This window comes from Gigantopelta aegis, chromosome 9, assembly GCF_016097555.1.
Source record: "Gigantopelta aegis isolate Gae_Host chromosome 9, Gae_host_genome, whole genome shotgun sequence".
NCBI classification, from domain to species: domain Eukaryota; kingdom Metazoa; phylum Mollusca; class Gastropoda; order Neomphalida; family Peltospiridae; genus Gigantopelta; species Gigantopelta aegis.
In genome coordinates, this window is record NC_054707.1 from 7,875,250 (window position 1) to 7,890,697 (window position 15,448).

General features: G+C 35.4%; 1 protein-coding gene across 2 annotated transcripts in view; it reads left to right on the forward strand.

Moving 5' to 3' along the window:
- The first annotated feature begins 3,698 nt into the window (after positions 1–3,698).
- Positions 3,699–15,448, forward strand: part of LOC121382179 (WAS/WASL-interacting protein family member 1-like) — a 34,934-nt gene continuing 23,184 nt past the window's right edge. The window contains exons 1-3 of one of the 2 annotated variants that reach the window (XM_041511700.1): positions 3,699–3,873; positions 11,306–11,500; positions 13,932–14,033. In XM_041511700.1, the coding sequence (XP_041367634.1) occupies positions 11,332–11,500; positions 13,932–14,033 (271 nt within the window). In that variant the 5' untranslated portion in view covers positions 3,699–3,873; positions 11,306–11,331. The remainder of the gene's footprint in view (positions 3,874–11,305; positions 11,501–13,931; positions 14,034–15,448) is intronic. The other variant, XM_041511701.1, reaches the window with a different exon arrangement.

The window sequence follows — 15,448 nt, forward strand, 5'->3', positions numbered from 1 at the left end:
ACTGTGACCTATGTTTAACGGTCTGCTGCACATATGCCTAACAATAAATCCTTGTCCGGACCATATCTTGCATACAGATGCATACAGGACCATCAAACCACACGTAGGAACAACTTGGGATGGTGGTTGGTCCAAAATAAACTGTTTATCCATCCCATTGCAAAATTTCACATAATTAGAATTGAATCATACCCGTAACATATTCATTAATATAGATACGGTTTCCATCAAACTCCTGATGGGCGTATCGTGTAAATCACCGGTACTCTTGTTGGAGTTTGGGACCAAACAAATTACCCCCCCCCCCCACACACACACACACATGACCCCCCTCCCCTTGACTCCGCGCCGAGACCCTCTCCTAATTATATAGCTATACAGATTTTAAACATAATTATTTGTATTATATATGTATCTTTTTAACTCGTTTATACATTTAGTAATTCTATCCAGCTGCGACCTCACTCCAGACCCGTAATCCAGTAGTAAAGCGCTCGCTTGATGCGCGGTCGGTTTGGGATCGATCCCTGTCTGTGGGCCCATTGGGCTATTTCTCGCTCCAGCCAGTGCACCACGACTGGTACATTCTGTCTATGGGATGGTGCATATAAAATATCCATTGCTGCTAATCGAAAAGAGTGGCCTATGAAGTGGCGACAGCGGGTTTCCTCCCTCAATATATGTGTGGTCCTTAACCATATGTCCGATGCCACATAACCGTAAATAAAATGTGTTGAGTGCGTCGTAAAATAAAACATTTCTTTCTTTCCTTCGTTCATATTTTAAATTTTCGGCAATATGAACGAAATAACGTTAGGTTTACCTTTTCAATTCTTGTATTTTTACATTTAACATCAATTTATACCATTTAATAAACCACCCTAATTTTTATTAGATTTGTTTAAGAAAATTCTATCTTTAATCTTTAAAATGCAATTATGTTGGCAATGTTATAGTGGCTGTTTATAAACAGCATGTAAAAAAAATCAACTCAACAGTTTTGTCCACTATCCTGTGTCTCGTTTTGTCATACGATATAATAAAATAAAAAAATACGGTTTAGTTTTTCTGTGTATTCATTTAAAATAAAATATTGAATGTTTGTGTTTGTGCTTTTTTTCTCTCTTTTTAACAGTTGATGCTTTTAGCTGAAAGCGATGCAACCTTTCTCCTGTTTATTTGTGAAAGCAAATTTGACTCTTGACACTGCATTCAGCCATATTATAAACCATATATAAAATGTTTTACAAATCAGTAGTGAATTAAACATTAGCACTGGAAAACTTAGATATAGGACAGATCATTTAAAAATAATTATGAAAATGTAACAAAAATAAAAAGGAATAAACTTCAAAAATGTAAATAACCGACTCTAATATTAGATGCTCGAAACTCTAGTGGTATATGAGCATGTAAAAATTATTCGCACTCTAATATCAGAATAATATAATAAAATAACCAGTGCAATATAATTGTATTCTATATCTCGGTTACAAATTACATATTTCGTTACTTTTAGATTTAACTGCGAACGAATCGATCCCATACACAATATTTGCATATAAAACTCAAGAATATTGAAATTGTAATATGTTTATACCGTGTAAACAGACTAAATTCCTGTCGTTTCAAAGCGTAAAATTTTCTAGAAAATCGGCAAATCCACAAAATCTGACAAATTGAGTGGACAAATGAGTTGCTCAAAAGCAGCAAATTTGACGGCAACATCCGCCTGGCATTTTCAACAATATATTTTTGTATACACATGTATTTATGTATACGTTGAATATATTTACATGTATATAAACACCAGTCATTATGATTACCAAATTATTGGATCAAATGAAATAATTACTTATAATCACGAGCGTAGGAAGATGCCAAACAGTGGGGGCACACACACACACACACACACACACACACACACACACACACACAAATACGTATAAATATATAAAAACCATCGCTGCTGCTAAGGGGGGGGGGCACATGCCCCCTGCATCTCCCCCCCCCCCCCCCCCCTTCCTATATCAGTGCTTACAATGAACAAATGTACGATACAATCAATAATTTGTTACAATTACAATCGCAAATACTAGCAAACAATAAATATTAATAAAACAAAGAAATTCATTTTGCAATGTACTATTTTCAATTTACTATGTAGGACTTTGTAGGCCTATTTGAAAAAAACAGAGCTGAAATAGTAGTGTACGTAAGCTGTAGAAAGATTCGGGGAATCCTTTCCCAGAAATTTTTTAAAACTAAAAATGAAATTTCTTGCATTCTAGAAATAAAATTCACCACGACAGAATGATGGAAATACATGGTGGTAAGTGTTCAGGCCAGCTCATGTTGCCCGAATGTCACCAAAGTTTTTGCCCGAATGAGTATATTTGCTCCAGCACTTGGGGAGGGGGGCAGTTGCCTCATCTCTCCTGCCTGTGAGAATGTGCGCATAAAAGATCGTTTACTCAGGCTCGTAGGAATGACATCTGAGTGGGGGATACAACCTTTAGTGGGGAGGGGGGAGGGGCACAGCCATATTTGTAACTTTACACAGACTAGGTAAAATCAACCCATATAGTGTAGGGGTATATGTACATTTCTGTCCTTGAGTTCTTACGGGCCTGTTGTGTAGCGGGATTTATCTAAGATTATGTTAGGATTATCCAATATTTGATATTCGATAAGGAATGATTAATAAATTAATGTGCTCTTGTGGTGACATTAATTAAAATAAACTTTTAACTTTGATTTTCGTTGATAGTAAAACGGTTAGATTTATTATCAGATTACATGATTATTAGTTTATGGCTTCTATTTAAAATATATGTGTGTGTGTGTGTGTGTGTGTGTGTGTGTGTGTGTGGCATGTTCCTGGATATAGCCTATTCTGCGTATTGACGAAACCGAACACTGCACTATGACAAAACCGTACACCAGATTTAAAAGTATCAAAACAAAACCGTGAACCACGATCCCTAACAACATGTTTTAAAACGTTTATAACATTAAATTGAATACTGTCACGGCGACAAGTATATGGTTGTATTTTGTAAAGTAATAACTAACGATTATACTAAAATGAAAAAAGAAGTAATTTGCCTACAAAAGCTCACAAATAAGTATTTGAAAGTCGAAATTTTATCGGTAACTAATAAACATTAATTTATTTAGGTTTAAAAATAAACTTTTATATATATATTTTGTATGAACCTAAACATTGACATATTTATTAAAGTTCATCTAAAGCCAGAAACATCTTAAACTATACTGGTAACAAGGTAAAATCGGGTAAATAGCGAAAACGTGATAAAAAAATTTGAGCCGTTGTAGAATCGTAACATTAAACATCGGGAGGGATAATAACCACCCATTCAGCTAGAAAACGTGACGTCGATGTTGTAATTTATTCTATTTTTAGCCATGTATTCTTGGGGAACAATCATATTACAACTGTGATATTCTCAAGTTAATTGTGCAATGGTTTCTGGGTAGGATAATTCATTAAGTATAAAAAATAACGAAATATAGGACTTTCAACTAAGATAATGGACCTTTAATTAACTGGTCTCGCGACCTGAAAGTCTCTGTTTGCAAATAGGTGAAGAAATACTTAGGCGTTTAGCAACGTTACGGGTCAAGCGCTCTTTATGTCTGGATAAACAAGGCTATCGTAAATGCGCATGCGAAAAGGAAAGTCGGCCATATTTGGGTGACAAAATTAGTTCCTTGATGAAATTGTGTTACAAAGTCTCTTCCGGGTGGTTTTACACCTTGCGCTTGTGATAGATTTGACGATTTTAATCACGCCATGAGTAAAGATAAGCAGAAGGATTAATCCTGCTTGTCCAGTTAATTAGGAACGAGGTATAGTATTTGTTTACCACTCTGCAAGTAAACGAAGGGTGACTGGGTCAAGATAAGTGTAACGATTGTAAAGGCACTTGGGCAGCACCCACTGCTACCCTCAGGGCTTGAGTTGAAGTTAATGACGGCAACGACTGCAGTTTCTAAATCCGCAGTTTCTAAATCTGCAGTATGAATTGTCGTAGGTCAAGTGGTTTACTATTACATTTGAAACCTTCGGTTATATTCTGCATTTATCGGAACCCATGATAGGAACCAGCATTTTCTGAGATTTGAAACAAGATTTTACTCTCATGCATCCAGCTTTACAATCAGAAAATGTCTTCACTGAACCAACTTTTCAATGTGAAAATTACCATTGTGAACCTACATTTGTCAATCTCAAATTGTAAGAAACCAATGTAACACTGTCTTGATGTGTATCACCAGTTGTCGAAAACCGTACGAAATCGATAACCGTATTATTTTACTTCCAGTTAATTTGCACCTTGGAATCTTAATGAATGCAATGCAAATACATCCCTAAACAGCAACAGGTGCACAACGGAATCCACACAACCAAACACGTCTGCTAGCACTGCCAAATGAGTAATGACGGATAATTTCCGGATAGCCGCTTTTAGGTCACATGACTGTCATGTTACTGTTTTCGCGGAGAAAAACCGATTTTTTTTTTGTTGCCATTACGTTGATAACGTCATAGTACGATTTTCGATAATGCTTTTAAAATGACAGTTTCTTACCACCTGGTGTAATTTCTTATAGAACAGGGATAACATGCAAGTATGTACTTACCTTTTTATATATTTTATTTTTAAATTGAACAAGCTAAATATTAATGTCGTTAAATTGATAGCCAGACATGACTGAGCATGCGCACCAGCCATTTCCTCTTAGTCGTACGGTTTTTGATTAAATGAGGATATAATATTTTTTGGGACATTTTAGTGAGTCTAATTAACCTAATATAAGAGAAGAACTTAATTACTAATAAAAAAAACCCTTCAATCACTATCATTGACGTCATTGTTTATGAGGCTTTCACCAAGTTTATTATTACGGTAAAATATCCAAGCATTATACCCCAATTGTAACGGGTTAGTTTTTGGGTTAAGGTGAGTTACGATATATGCTCGAATATTCGGTGCACCTAACAGTGATCTGTATCATAGTTGCATTCGTATTTGTCACTAACTGAACCGAATACACAAATACATATATGTAATACTAACTGTTGAGATGTTCCAAAGATTGATTATAATAAAACATTGATTGGTTTGGCTCTACCGATTTAATGATCGATTATATAAATTCATAATCGAATGTGTGGGAAAATGTTAACTGTAATTGTACCCCCAATTTAGATGTTTGAATTTATTTCAATATGTTTGGGTTAGTGTTTATTTTCATGTCTACATAAATTAAAAGAGATACTAAATAGTAAAATGTTACATTTGTAACGTCCAGATCTAGGCGTAGAAATAAGTCGAGAACAGACATTAGGTTACTGGGAGGTTACCACATGTAAGAAAAATTAAGAACTGTGTTTTGTTCTCGACAAAAATTTCAATGTAACAGTAGTTTCGTTTCCGAACGTAAACCAGGCAATGGATTCTGGACTTCCACGTTTCATTTTCTCGTAAGGAATTGCATCTACGTTTGTGTGCACTTTTGCAATTGCAAGCAATTATAGTCATTCTACGTTTAAGGTTCTAATATACCAAATCAATTCTTATTGCCGATAATGTTAATTTTACTAATAAAACTGATATAAGCAGCGTATCAACACACCCAGGAAGTACAGCAATAAAAAGTGTGGCACCTCACATCTAATCTACCTGCAAGAAAATGGGGGGGGGGGGGGGGGGGGGTCACATACCATTTAATTTAATGCACAAATAATCAATGTCACATATTACTACCAATCACACCCACAGCTGCTTTTACTCTGTAAATATTTGACGGTGCACCTCAAACTTTAACCCATAACTCTCTTCTTTGGTACTATGCAACCTATAGACATGTTTAGCAGGGTTGAAAATTGGCTAAGGGCGAGTAAAAAAATTATAAAGGCAGTCCGTTGGGCGAGCATCGATTGTAGGGCCTAGTGAGTATGGTACCAGGTTTCTTTTTTAAATGCACTGAAACTGAATCGAATGTGACAAAACACACTGCATCTGGCGAACTGCATGTCTTGATAGCAGAAAACATCGAACATGTTCTATATTTTGACAGCGCCAGAATGAGCTTTTGTAGTTTTGGGCTGGGTCTTTCTATAAATAAAGCTTAAAACGTATTGCAGATACTGCATGTATTAATCTGGAAGTAGTCGGTGTATTGGAATGTACTGGATACGCCATAATTATCTAGTAGACCTACGTCTTGACAAAGATTACTGTAAGAAATACTGCTTTGCAATATGATCACAGAATACATTGTATTTTGTGTTATATTTAAAAACATTTGTTTTGGTTTTTTTTTTTCACATTTACTTTTTTCTTTCGATAATTATTTTATTAGTAGTCTACTACTGTAGCATTTATAATATCTAAATTATACGCACGCACGCACGCATTATTACTTTTTACTGAGGCAGAAAATATTAATTTTGAGGCTATTGTCCATTTGCGTCAAAAGGGAACTGATGAATTGGTATTTAACTTCTTAATGAATAAAGATTAAATTAAAAAAACAAAAACATATTTAATTTGTTAAATTTTAAACTCATACCATCTCAAATAATGTTTTTTCCTACTTTCTTTTTGGGGTGGGGGACGTTCAGTGTTAACAATTAAAAAAAACCTTTACAAATTACCATCAAACTGCATAGGTTAAATCTTCATATGAAAGGCAATTGATGGAACATCCAAGGTAATCTGAATGACAGAACTGTAATATATCACCAGGGCCGTATCTCACCACAATGAAGAATCGAATGGGCATTTGGCAAAACAGTGGATGATTCCAGGGAGTTCTACCTAGTGCCTTGTCTATAGGAGGACAGCCACTCCCGAGAAATCCTTTACTGGAGATTGTATCAACACAGTTTATTTCATCACTCTTGCATCACCCAGAAGACTGCCACTCACAGACTTGTTTACTAAAGCACGCAGTTTTAACTTTTAGTCTTTTTGTACTGCACTATCTGTTACATCAGAGACAATGCAAATCAAGCCACATACCATGGCTGTTCTAGCATTTTGTCTTCACCCATGCATTAAAAATGTGATTTAATCTGTGTAATTTAATGGTAATTTGTAGTGTAATTTAATGGTAATTTGTAAAGAAACATTTTTATTTATACTGGATTTCTTTTTCATTTTTTTTTTATTTGAGTTGGTATAGGTTTAAAACTTAACAACATGTTTTTATATGATTTTAACTTTATTAATTATGAAGTTACATGCCAATTCATCAGTATCCTTTTTATGCAAACGGACTATATACGGTGAGTACATGGTTATTAATTAACAAAGAACATTCTAGTTTTGATTTTGGCTGTGCAGTTAAATTTCAATGTGATAATTGGAGGGCTAGTTGAATTTGAGAAGGGCCAGTAAGATTTTTCATCAACTGGCCCTACTGGCGTCCATTGTTTTCATGTTAATTTTCAACCCTGGTTCGGTTAGTTTATCATTTCCCTTCATCTGTAGTAGCTTTTTATTCCATGGGCAGGTTTTAGCACATTCAATGATTTTCACTGGACCATTACTCATACGTACAGTGAGAGAGAGAGCATCGAACTTTGACACAGAACTCTCTTCTTTGGTACTATGCAACCTTAAGCAGTGTCTACTAGGTGAATTTACTTCTGCGTTTCGTTTTCTCATACGAAATTGCACCGGTGTTCGTGCGCACTTGTGCAGTTGCAAAGCAATCTCAGCAGTCCGCGTTTAAGTAGCGCCCTCTAGATAAATTTACTTCCGCATTTCGTTTCTCGTACCGATGTTAGCGCGCACTGATACAATTTCAGATTGTCCACGTTAAAAGTAGTAGTAACAGGAATTCAATTCTAACTTTCATATAGTTGTCGTAATCTATAGGTTAAAAGGCTATATTTTGTGGTAACCTGTAAATGGGTTACCAGACAGAATGCTTATTTCAATGCCTGCAGATCCCAGTGAACACGGCAATAGGTACATGACCCTTATTATTCAAATCCTTCTTATGTTCATATAATTCTAACCGATTGTGTAATTGAAAGTTGATCGGTTGGTGCCAGCTGATTAACATTATAACCGAGGATCAATCTAATCCCAACACTACTAACTGTAGAGTTTACGTTTTTAATTAACAGTAACCAAAACGCAATACCGATTCGATTGTTTCCATAATGTCCAGATCAAGCACCAGGGCTTCTAGGTCAGGGCTAGCTCTGCCAATCGCCAAATACGCCAAATGCGAATTTTGAGAACAATTGGCGAATTTTATTTTAATTTGGCAAAAACAAATTGTGTAATAATTAATATTTTATAGGACAATAGCTATAGGTTTTGCATTTTTAAGACAATTTGGCAAAATTTTCTGATCACTCAGAGCTATCCCTGTAGTGTAATAATTAATATTTTATAGGACAATAACTATAGGTTTTGCATTTTTAAGACAATTTGGCAAAATTTTCTGATCACTCAGAGCTATCCCTGTAGATTATGGTAGCCCCAATCCCATGGCTAGTGATATTCAATATTGGGCTAGTAAATAACTATTTCCATGCCTGATGCCTAGTGAAAACAAAAATGTCAAATGTTGCAGTTAAGTCTATTTTGTAACTATGAATATCCTAACCCCAAGCCAACCCCAAATGTTAGTGTTTTTAAGCTAAATTATCTCCCTCTTTAGGTGACCTATCTGATTATAATTATTATTAAGTAAAATTGTATTAAAACTTAAAGTAAAGTAGGGCTAGTGAATTTTTAATCATGGCTAGTAAATTAAAAAAATCAATGATCCCATGGCTAGTGGATTTAAAAAAATTTCTAGAAGTCCTGAGCACATGGACCTGTCTTTTTTATTCAAAGCATTGGACTGGTAACCTATGTGTACCTTGATATCACTTCTGTCAAAAAACTGTATGACGTCACATTGTCTTGTTCGTCCAGCCTTACGAGTTACATTCCTAATGTGAGAGTCACTGGCGAGGGTATTTTGCTAGTGTATGCAATGTAACTTCAATATGCAAGCATTTAAATAGCTAATTAAAGCAAAATAAAACTAAAACTCAAATAATTAAATGTGTTAAATGATTGCCCTCTTGCTTGGTGGAAACACTGCAGTGTTTTTTTTTCACATCAACGCCATGTAGCCAGACATCTCTTATATATCCCAGCAACAAGTGGCCCAAGTGTCACCCAATTTTGGTTTAAACAATTTTCAGATATATGTAGAGAATTTCCTTGAAAATTATTAAAATGTGGTTAATTTAAAGAATATTGTATTAGCCAAAGCCTAAATGTTGTAGTCACTTTGTATAAAAATTAGCAAAGGGTTAATTTGGCAATGTACAGGGTGAACTCTGACTGTGTTCTAGCATTAACAGAACCAGCTAGATTACTTAGGACTGTGAATGTTGACAGCTGTATTTACAGAGTATGACAACTATTTTGAAAAGTCACTAGCCACAGGGCTAGTGGGTTTGTGAAAACCACTAGCCTACCAAGATAAAACACTAGCCCAAATTCCTGATGAATTGTAACTGGATTTTTATATAATTTTTGTAACATTCAGGGGTGTAGGCAAATGCAGCAAATGGTCTGCTTTCAGAACTAAAACATACAGGTTCCTCCTCGCGGGGAAAAATAATTGAGTAAACTCATGGTTGGTATCTAAACCCACTATCAAAATAATTAAATTTAAATGAGGGTACGACAGTGTGACACACGGTAATAGATGGTTCAGTGGGTTATACATTTAAGGCCTACTATTTATGTCGCCAGGAACGATGATGCCAATTGCTCAAATACTGGGCATTATCCTGAGTCAGACCGATATCAAAAGAATATAACGGCGACAACTAATCCGTTGTTAATTGATGATGAAAAAAGGTATTTTCTTGTATCGGCAGCTGTGATGCATTATCCAAACCGCTACACGTAATAGGCCAAGCCGAGTCATTGTATGTGCGGTTACAATTAAAGTAAATTGTTTTCCTGATTGCCGATAACCACATGTAAGTGAAGTGTTAAATTAGAAAACAATAGGTAAATAAAAGGAACACTGAAATTCAAAGCATGACGGGGGTTTACTTGATTGACATTAACCTGTTGTCGCTATTGGTGATTTCCAAGTTCTTAGTCTAAAACGTATGTGGGACATTAACTACCGCGTGACGTGTCCCAACCAATCAAAACACGCATGTCATTAGACTTATTTCCTGTGCCAGAAACTTGAAAGGGAAAAGTAAACAATGTATGCTGTAACTGTGACGATGTAGAGATAGCATGTTACTACAGTTTGCAGACCTAGTTCAAGTGGATTATTATTATATACTGATTGCGTTGTTGATTTTATTCAATGACAAGCATCACAATCAAATTTATTAAACAAAATTTCAGCCGAGAGAAAAAGAAAAAACCCCCAAATACAATCGAGCGATAAGGAGAGGTGGGTTTTGCGTTTCTCACTAGCCCGAACTTGAAAACCACTAGCCACGGGTATCGGGCTAGCGGATTTGTCGAACTCTGGTATTTATGAAGACTGCATGTTGCGTCTTAACTAAAGGACAGTTGAGTGCTTGCTTTAGGTGCTTGTGTCGCAGAATCGAACCACCTCAGTGGATCCATTCAACTGATTTGGGGTTTTTCTCATTCCAACCAGTGCACCACAACTGGTCAAAGGCCATAATATGTGCATTCCTGTCTGTGGGAAAGTGCATATAAAATCCCTTGCTGCATTAGGAAAAATATAGCGGGTTTCCTCTGATGACTGTGTCGTAATTACAAAATGTTTGACATCCAATAGCCATTAATTAATCAATGTGTTCTAGTGGTGTCGTTAAACAAAAACAAACTTTTAACTTTAGCGTCTTAACTACAGTCGAGAATGGGTTTTGAAAAATGGCGAGGTCTAAGCCAGGTTCAGAATTGTCTTTTGTAACGCATTCTTAAGTTTAAGCACTTCACACTAGTCATCCCAGTAATTATTGCAGACTCCAGTTTTAAACAAGGAAAGAAAATTTAACGACCTTTAAAATTATTTCTGTGGTCCTTAGTCATACATGTATGTCCCAATGCTATATAACCATAATTAAAAGTTTTGTTTTGTTTAACGACACCACTAGAGCACATTGATTAATTAATCATCGGCTATTGGATGTGAAACATTTGGTCAAAAATCAATCTGCCCTCTACAAAAATGGGAGCTCATATGCCTATAAACATAATTTATAATAATAATAATAAAAATAAAATAATAATATTTTTTTTTTCAATTTTAGGCAAGGCAAGTTAAAACTGTTGAGCAATGCCGCCTCCGCCACCCCCTCCTGGGCCTGGCCCCCCACCACCACCAGTCCTTTCTGCTCCAAAGAAAGGGGGAGGTACTGATCACGGAGCTCTCCTGGGGGATATTCACAAGGGATTGAAGTTGAAAAAGACGACGACAAACGATCGAAGTGCTCCGGCCGTCGCTGGTAAGCTTACACTGTTCAGTGATTTATCTACTGTTTGAATTAATCATTAGCCTGGGCTGAATTTACAAAGCATGTTTAGACTTATACGTGTGAAACTACATACATTTATTATGTTTAAACACCTGAGTTTAAGAAAAACAGGTGTTGTAAAATTTGGCTCACAGTTTATGCTTTGTTCACTGTTATTGTTACGAAGCCTGCTTTGTTCGCTCGCATGAAGCATGAGGTTTTTTTTGTTTTATATTTATTATTATTTTTTTAAAAGTTTTATTCATAATAGTCTGGACTCAAGCTTTCATACCTATAGCATTATGGCTGACAGAAATTTGAGTGGTTGACTGGCGGGATTCTGCATCTTTCATTTATTCATATTTTAAAATGATAGCAGTACATTTATCTAGCTTCTAAAAGCATACAGGGTTCACTCGGTTTAGCCAATTTCTACATAAGTAAATGTGGAGTAATGTTTTTCATTAATAAAACGTGGTTAATTTAAAGAATATTTTACTATCCAAAGACGTCAGTGGGCCCATTGGGCTATTTCTCATTCCAGCCAGTGCACCACAACTGGTATATTAAAGGCTGTGGTATGTGCTATCCTGTCTGTAGGATGGTGCATATAATAGATCCCTTGCTACTATTGGAAAAATGTTTGACATCCAATAGTCGATGATTAATAAATCATGTGCTCTAGTGGTGTCATTAAACAAAACAAACTTGAACTATCCATATGTATATAACTATGTATACAAATTTGGGATTATATATATATACCAGTTGAACAATCTCTGTCAGACAGGCTGCTGTTTGTTTGGTGTTTGAGTCTGGCTCTAGACCATTTAACTGAAGCACAAAGGCAGATGTCAAGGCCACATTTAAACTAAAAACTTGGTTTACTGTTACCTCATTCAACATATTTACCATCAGTATTTTATTCCGTTGATATCACTCAGTGTTTAGTACAGATCTATGTATAATATTGTAAAAACCAAAACAAATAAAAAATAACTTTCTGATCTCTTACAAACATTAGTTATTTGCATTTTGATACATGTATAATACAATATGCAGAAATAATTGGTCACTGGGCGGGCAACACGTGATAAGGTTTTGACTTGCCCAACAGCAGAAAAAACGAAATTAAGACTAAAAAAATATATGCATACAATGTAACACATTTTATGTGTTGGTTGAGTTTGAGTAAACCACCGTTTTTAAAGGTTCACCTTTGAAACATCTTCTATTGTGCATGTTTTTTTTTATATTTATTTCCTCATTCATAGTTTTGTAACTGTAGACATAGTTAATTTGCTAATTAGTAATTTTGGTTTAATAAATTGACATTTTTATTTGCACTGTGCTGTTAACCAACTGACATTAAACATTTAGTTTTTTAGAGGTGGGCATGGGAGCTCTACGGCCCACCCCTGACACCAATCAGTTTAATCTAAGGGGTGTAAATCACTACAGGATAATTCATTTATATTTACTCGTATTTCTTTTATTGATGAAAGAGGAATTTAGCTCAGTGGTAGGGCACTTGCCTGAGGTGCATAGGATCGCAGGATCAGTCCCCCTCGAGTGATCCACAACTGATATATCAAAGACAATGTTGTGTTCTATCCTGTCTGTGGGAAAATGCATATTAAAGATCCTTTACTGCTTTACTGTTAGGAGGAGCCAATATTGTAGCAGTAGGTTTCCTTTCTTTCTCTCTCGACCAGTTAGTCAAAATAACCATATACGTTAGACACTTAATAGCCGCAGTTTAAAATTTGCTGAGGTGTCAGTGTGTATGTATATACTGTAAATCATGAAATTAATGCAAGCAGGATATTAATGTGAAAAATGAGTCTAATTTATCAGTGCAATAATTACTTGACGTATTATATTCTTAACCTAAGTCACCACCTAGAAAAAAAGAGAGAAAAAACAACAAACATGCTCTATTTTATGCCATTAGAAACTAATCATGTAATGAACAAGATCACACATATATTTAAAAGAAGTGTATTCTGGATAAGTAAAACATAAAAGTCCATGAATTGTTATTGTTCGTACTAGGTAGGTGTACTGTGTTAGCTCCTTGTCATTTCTGTGATGCTCTGCATTAGAGATGGAGGAAATTACTACCGACTACCGGGTAATACAAATTGCTAGCAATCTTCAACTGGTTCAACTGTCAAAACAAATGCCTACTGCTGCTGTTTCGTTGATTTGAGCTAAATCTATAGTAAATTCTGTCAAAACAACTCAGCATATTTTGTTTGCAGTGTGATCTTTAAAAGTTGCATTTGTCACACTTATTAATAAAAATATGCATTTTAGTGCGCGCCTGTCCCAATGCAATAATATCCTAATACAATATTTTCCTGATTTGCGGTATATAAATTAACATGTGTTTGATGTTGTGACGTGTATTTCCCGTCAGGAAGTAAACCTGCAGCAAACAAATTCCAGACGATGGCCAGTTACCCAGCTCGGACGCCCAATCGAGACCTACCCCCCTCATGGAGGGGCTCAAAGGATGACGGTACATGGCGGTACTTGTACCGCTTCTCATAACCTCAGTGTTGACCCCATGCGCTTCAGTAACGCTATTCACATGTAGTAACACTATTCACACACATATTGGTGCTAGGCATATATCACATAATTCTCAGTATAAAGGAACTGTATTCTCAATGAGGGCACAAGTTTGGATTTGTTAAATGTTTGGAACTGCTATTTTAAAGTTCATGGGAACCAACTACGCAAGCAGGTGAATTGGGATTGTACCTCAAATTAAAAAAAAAAATTCTACTCTGGCATGGCGGAAACAAGTAGATATTGAAGGGACTGACTAAGATTGAGGGCGCAAAGCAAAAGTTTTTAGGGGTGTTCGGGGGTATGCTTTCCTGTAAAATTTTAAAAACTAGATGTCCTGAAATGCAATTTCCTGCATTCTACAAGTAAAATTCATCTCAGCTTTTGGTACCAATAATATTATTGATTCAGAATTATTGAAAGATGGCTCTAGCCACCACCACCCAACCACTCCCCTTTTCCGCTATGTCTGCTACTATAAATATATAAACAAAAGTAACCTTTAATATGACTCAAAAATACAATTGAGAACATTGCTATTTTGCTCTCAAAAACTGTTTGAACCATCAGGGTGGGGTTTTTTTTGTGGTAAAATGTAAGTTAAAAATTTGAATCATTTCAAAATACAGTTTGTGTGCACTTCATTTCTGCCATGGGCAGTGCAGTGGATACACAGTTTTTTCATGTTTTTGAATTTTGATCTAATATTTAAAAAGTTAGGTGGATATACTTTCTCCACATTGAAATTTGTTTTTAATTCCATCATAACATTAAGTTAAAGTTAACTTCTTGGACATTAAAGATTTGAAATAATTTAATGCAAATTATTATTATTATTATTATTATTATTATTATTAAAAGAATTGAGTTGCTGAAGTTGTGCCCTCTTTGAGAGAATGTTCCCTATGGATTGTTTGTCTAACCATCAATATCCTGGTGCCAGTATTACTAACTTGTGCGATGTAACTTTTCACTCTGTCTGCAATCTTTTACTGGAGCATAGTTGAAGCCAGGTTTTTCATTAGGCTAGAAAAAGATGGTGAGTGCTGTCAGCCTTGTGTCAGCATGTTTAAATCAGATAGGGTAACTTTTTTTATGTTGACTTAACATGCATTGCATTTCAAGATTTTGTATTTAGGATTCTGCTATAATCGGAAACATAATTTAATATAGATATTTTGGGATTCTGTTTCATAATCTTATGCATTCGAAGCAAAATCTGGGATTTGCGAAAACACAGAATCCTGCTAAATTTGTATCCTGCTTAAATATACATGTACAGACATATTTGTGCATTTAATGTTTACATGAGGTTAAGCAGTTTCTCATGTGAATTTATTTCTGACCACAGTTCTCTATTTA